Raw genomic sequence first — 6,121 nt, 5'->3', positions numbered from 1 at the left:
TGGCCAGGACACCGGGGAGAACTCCCCCTGCTCTTCTTCGAATAATGTCGTTGGATCTTTTATATCCACCCGAGAGAGCAGACAGGGCCTCATAGAATTACATAGAATGTACAGCACAGAAACAGGCCATTCAGCCCAACTGGTTTATACTCCACACGGGCCTCCTCCCACTCTGTAATTACCTTTTCCCCACCCTTCCCTTATATTCCCTTCTCCCTCATGAATGCATTAAGCCACCCTTAAATACATCAATGCTGTCTGATTCAACCAGTCCATGTGGCAGCGAATTCCACATTCTCACCACTCTCCGTGTAAAGAAATTCCTCCCAAATTCTTCATTTGATCTTCATTTGGACTTCGGTTTAATGTTTCATCCAAAAGACGTCACCTCTGACAGTGCTGCACCCCGTCCGTGCTGCACTGAAATGGCGACCTGGATTATGTGCTCAAGTCTTTGAAGTGGGTCTCAAACCCACGACCTTGTGGATCAGAGGCGAGAGTGCTACCTACCGAGCCAAGCTGACACAAGGCAGCTGAAAACAATATTCGGCAATTTGATTGGCTCGTTGTGTGTAAGTTGATGGTTCCAGGTTAATGGCTGAGAATTGAGCAATTTGAGTGTTTAATGTTATAATATTTGCTCGCGGCCGATTGGAACCTTTCTTTCCTGAGAGCGACAAGTTCAGCACAATGCAGGGAGTGGGCCAATGGGATCTTCCTGTGCAGTGTGGCTCAGTGCCACACCAGAAACCCCCTTGTTCCAAAGTTTCAAAAGTGATTGGATAAATGTAACAATATGAAAATCTAATATGCTCACGTGAGCAGAAGGAAAGTCATAAGACAAGTACATTGTTGTAAAATCCTTGAGAATTTGGATATTCCATTGAGATGGGTCAGCAGGGTGTGAGGCAAACACATTAGTCTCTTCGATCTACAGGATTAACTCAATGTTCAGACGCTTACTGGCTGGTATCCAGTTTGTGAAATATGCTTTTGAAGTAAATGTTCTGTAAGTAATCACACACAAGACTAGAATTGAGGTCACTGTTTGGGGGCTGTCAGTGGATGTGGGGACTGTCAGCATCAAATTATAGATGAATCATTGTGGTGACTGTACTGAGCTCGATCTGGAGCGTGAACTCTGCTGCTTGTAGTCCACTCCCACTTTCCTCTCTGCTCTTGACTTTCCTGCTCCCAATCTCCCACTTTCCTTTCTCTTTGGCTCCACGTCTCTCTCCCACTCCCCCCTCACAAACCCTCCAAACTTCCACTCCCCCCTCACAAACCCTCCAAACTTCCACTCCCCCCTCACAACTCTCTAAACTCCCACTCCCCCCTCACAAGTCTCTAGACTCCCACTCCCCCCTCACAAACCCTCCAAACTCCCACTCCCCCCTCACAACTCTCTAAACTCCCACTCCCCCCTCACAAGTCTCTAGACTCCCACTCCCCCCTCACAAATCCTCCAAACTCCCACTCCCCCCTCACAAACCCTCCAAATTCCCACTCCCCCCTCACAAACCCTCCAAATTCCCACTCCCCCCTCACAAACCCTCCAAATTCCCACTCCTCCCTCTCGACCCTCCAAACTCCCATTCCCCCCTCACAAACCCTCCAAATTCCCACTCCCCCCTCACAAACCCGCCAAACTCCCACTCCCCCTTCACAACTCTCGAGACACCCACTCCCCTCTCCCTCTGGCGCCATTACTCCCCTCACCTCTCTGGCTCTCATTTGCCTTTCTTTTGCACCCAGTCATTGTGCGGGGGGGGGCAGTGTGCGGGGGATGGGCAGTGTGCGGGGGGGGCAGTGTGCGGGGGATGGGCAGTGTGCGGGGGGGGGGCAGTGTGCGGGGGGGGGGGCAGTGTGCGGGGGGGGGGCAGTGTGCGGGGGGGGGGGCAGTGTGCGGGGGGGGGCAGTGTGCGGGGGGGGGCAGTGTGCGGGGGGGGGGCAGGGTGGGGGGGGGCAGTGTGCGGGGGATGGGCATTGTGCGGGGGGGGCAGTGTGCGGGGGGGGCAGGGTGGGGGGGGGCAGTGTGCGGGGGGGGCAGGGTGGGGGGGGGCAGTGTGCGGGGGGGGGGCAGGGTGGGGGGGGCAGTGTGCGGGGGGGGCAGGGTGGGGGGGGGGGCAGTGTGCGGGGGGGGGGGGCAGGGTGGGGGAGGGGGGCAGGGTGGGGGGGGGCAGTGTGCGTGAGGGGGGCAGGGTGGGGGGGCAGTGTGCGGGAGGGGGGCAGTGTGCGGGAGGGGGGCAGTGTGGGGGGGGGCAGGGTGGGGGGGGGCAGGGTGGGGGGGGCAGGGGTGCGGGGGGGGGCAGGGTGGGGGGGCAGTGTGCGGGGGGGGCAGGGTGGGGGGGGGGGGGCAGTGTGCGGGGGGGGGCAGGGTGGGGGAGGGGGGCAGGGTGGGGGGGGGCAGTGTGCGTGAGGGGGGCAGTGTGGGGGGGGGCAGGGTGGGGGGGGGCAGTGTGCGGGGGGGGGCATGGTGGGGGGGGGGCAGGGTGGGGGGGGCAGTGTGCGGGGGGGGCAGGGTGGGGGGGGCAGGGTGGGGGGGGCAGTGTGGGGGGTGCAGTGTGGGGGGGGGCAGGGTGGGGGGGGCAGTGTGCGGGGGTGCAGTGTGGGGGGGGGGCAGGGTGGGGGGGGCAGGGTGGGGGACGCAATAGATGAAAGAAATACAAAGAACTATTTGCATTTTTATAGCGCCTTTCATGACCCCAGGACATTCCAAAGCGCTTTACAGCCAATGAAATACTTTTGAAGTGTGGTCACTGTTGTAATGTCGGAAACACAGCAGCCAATTTGGGCACAGCAAGATCCCACAAACAGCAATGTGATAATGACCAGGTAATTGGTTTTTAGTGATGTTAATTGGAGGATAAATATTGGCGAAGACACCAGCTAGGACTCCCCTGCTCTTCTTTGAATAGTTCCATGGGATCTTTTACATCCAACTGAGGTTTAAAATCTCACTCCCTCAGTGCTGCGCTGGAGTGCAAGCCAGGTTTATGCGCTCAAGTCTCAAGAGTGGGACTATGAACCTCCGACCATCTGACTCAGAGGCGGGAGTGCTACCCACTGAGCCACGGCTGACACCAATGTCTCAGCTAAAATAGCAGAGGTTAGTTATACAAACACGTTAAGTATGAGTCCACTCGTATCTCTAAAAGTAATCCCTGGGCTATGTGTACACTCCAACTATAAATCTCAATATTTCCACGTGTGTTATTTTAATTACTTCTCCACATTGTCTCAACATTGAGGGTGTAATAATCGTAAGAATCAACAAGTCGAGTGTTGAACTTCAGAGCGACCCCTTCTACAGCTCCTGTACCCTGTACCCTATCAGGGACTCAGCCTATTATAGGGTGGTTTTGGAACCCACAACCTGCTGATGGTACCAACTGAGTCCAGTTCATAGAATAGAACCATAGGATCATAGACTGGTTACAGCACAGGAGGAGGCCATAGGTTGGTCCTTATACAAACTATGGGTTCAGTCGCAGAAAAAAAATTCCAACGCAATTTGCAAATCTCCGTTTTCTACTCTGATAAATATTTAATATTCAGATCTAATCAGGAAAAAAACTATCATTGTTCATAGAAACCGTCTGAGTCACTTTTGCACATAATCACAGAAATATAAGGGTTGTACGCGGTTGGCAGAGAATAAGCTGTACTGTCTGTCTGTTGCTTTCGACTGATGATGTGTCTCTCAAGTTGCCAGCACAGTGACCAGCAGCGAGCGGAGGTGGAAGAGTGCGATCCCAGTCACTGAGGTGGTGTAGAGGTTCCCGGAAGCTGCCAGTGTAGTTATTGGGGTTCTGGTGTCTGTAGGTAGCAGGAGCTCGGGAAAGATCGTGCTTGTAACAGAGTGGTTCTTTGAATGTTGGCTACTCGATCTCAACTTTGACATTACTTTTTTTTGCTGAATTACAGTCTCTGACCCGTACTCCTTAAAATCGAACGTCTTACCATATCGGGCGGTGACGTGCTCAATCCAACTTAGGTAGGACTTGGTCGTGCTGAAAACCCCCGGCCACCTCTCCTTGCAATCACTAACCCAGCTTACAACCCCAATTAAGAAATAGCGATGGGCACGCTGGATCTTGCAAACCACCGGGCCTCCGCCGTCAATGTGGCAAGCAACGGACCCATTGTTTTGGAAGTCCATGCACATCATCGATGTCGTGAGCTTACCATTTAACACGGTGCTATTGCAGTCCGTGGGGGAGATTAAGGTTATGGGTGCTTCTTGGAGACTGTCGGAGGTGTCTTCCCCTGTCTTCATCCAGCCTGTGACATAACACGTCGTCCAGGTGTTCTCAAAGAAGATGGCACTATCAGGGAAGCACACCGGCCTGACGTGCTCTCCGAAAGCGATGCGTTCAATCATCCTCACCAAGGCGATGTCGTTTGCCCCAGTTTGTTCATCAAACTCTTCATGCACAATGATGTCGTGAGGATTGGAGTAGCGTGCCCACATTTCGGGGCTCAGTTGTCTGTTCAACCCAACCACCACCACGATCTCTTGGAGGTTTTGTGTCGTTGGAGTTATGAAGCAGTGAGCGGCGGTGATGATCCAGTACTCGTTGATGATGGCCCCGCCACAGAAGTGCTTGTTCTCCGCCACCAGCTCAAGGCTAACTTGCCACGGCCAGTTGCTGGTTTGGAGTTCCTTACCTCGGAAAGCCTTGCCGGTTCCTTTGCTGGTCACCTTACGGGTCCCGCACTTGATGGGGTTCTCGGCCAGGAGTGGAAGGGCCAGGAGAAGCGTTAGAATCATCAGCGCATGGAGACGGACAAATGTCATCGCTGTTTGTCTCAACACATTTTGTTTGGTCAGCGGAGCGGAAGATCCTTCAGAAGCGAGGTCAAGTTGGGTGGGTTGTGTTGGGGTGTGCTCTATTCTGCAGATGGGGCGGCAACGTAAGGGTGAAAGAGCCTTGCACGAGCTGGAAGTTTGTCTTTGTGACGTCGCGGCCGTTTAAAATATAGAGACGGTCATGTGATAAGTCAGGAAATTCCACCAATAAGGAAGCGATGATGTCACTGGGAATTATGATGTCACCGCAGAAGTTGCTTCAGAAATTAAAACCGTTTCGAACCTTTTGCTCATTACCATTTCATCGCCCACCAACACCCAGTATCTCACTTGCTCCTTACGGTGTCAGCCGTGGCTCAGTGAGTAGCGCTCTCGCCTAAGTCAAGAGGTCGTGGGTCCAAGTCCCATTCCAGAGAATTGGGCACAAGATCTAGGCTGACACTCCCAATGCCAGTACTGAGGGAGTGCTGCACTGTCGGTGACTGTTCTGCAGGCCCTGGCAATGAGCATCAACAGGCTTTTCTTTGGCCATCTGACCTGCAGGGGAACTGATCGCAATGTTTAAGAGTCGACGAACCAAACCAGCGAGAAATCTACACAGGGAGAGTTTGTGTTTGCTCCATTAGTGTGCAGTGGTGTTCCCCAGGGGTCAGTATTAGGACCACTTTTGATATATATTAATGACCTGGACTTGGGTCTACAGGGCATAATTTCAAAGTTTGTAAATTGGAAATGTAGTAAACAGTGATGAGGATAGTAATAGACACCAGGAGGATATAGGCAGGCTGGTGAAATGGGCAGACACATGGCAGATGAAATTTAATGCAGAGAAGTGTGAAGTAGATGTAATATTTTTGGATTTTCAAAAGGCCTTTGATTAAGTACTGCATTGTAGACTCATGGCTAAGGTCAGAGCATGTGGAGTCAGGGGACAGGTAGCAGAATGGATAGCAAGTTGGCTACAAAACAGAAAACAGAGTAGGGCTTAAGGGTAGTTACTCAGACTGGCAGGAGGTGGGAAGTGGTGTTCCCCAGGGATCGGTGCTGGGACCACTGTTGTTCACCATTTACATAAACGATTTGGACTCGGGAATCGGAAGTACGATTTCAAAATTTGCAGACGACACCAAATTGTGGGATATAGTTCATACTGAGGAGGACTGAGACAAAATACAGGAAGACATTAATAAACTTGCAGAATGGGCGTGTAATTGGCAAATGAATTTCAATATAGATAAGTGTGAGGTATTACATTTTGGGAGGACGAATAAGGTCCGCATTGTGTCTGGATAATAAGAGTCTGAATGG

General features: G+C 52.6%; 1 protein-coding gene across 1 annotated transcript; it reads right to left on the bottom strand.

Annotated features, from left to right (window-relative positions):
• Positions 1-3,582: 3,582 nt before the first annotated feature.
• On the bottom strand, positions 3,583-5,831 carry LOC137344746 (chymotrypsinogen A-like). The gene has a single exon (XM_068007875.1). It carries the CDS (start codon positions 4,799-4,801, stop codon positions 3,704-3,706), a length of 1,098 nt encoding a protein of 365 aa, XP_067863976.1. The 5' UTR covers positions 4,802-5,831; the 3' UTR covers positions 3,583-3,703.
• Positions 5,832-6,121: the final 290 nt, after the last annotated feature.

Source organism: Heptranchias perlo, chromosome 27 (assembly GCF_035084215.1).
Source record: "Heptranchias perlo isolate sHepPer1 chromosome 27, sHepPer1.hap1, whole genome shotgun sequence".
Lineage (NCBI taxonomy): Eukaryota > Metazoa > Chordata > Chondrichthyes > Hexanchiformes > Hexanchidae > Heptranchias > Heptranchias perlo.
The sequence above is the reverse complement of the archived record's forward strand: the minus strand, read 5'-3'. Positions and strand labels throughout refer to the sequence as shown.

Excerpts from the sequence above, each read along its gene's own strand:
- LOC137344746 (XM_068007875.1), bottom strand. The coding sequence starts at position 4,801 with ATGACATTTGTCCGTCTCCATGCGCTGATGATTCTAACGCTTCTCCTG.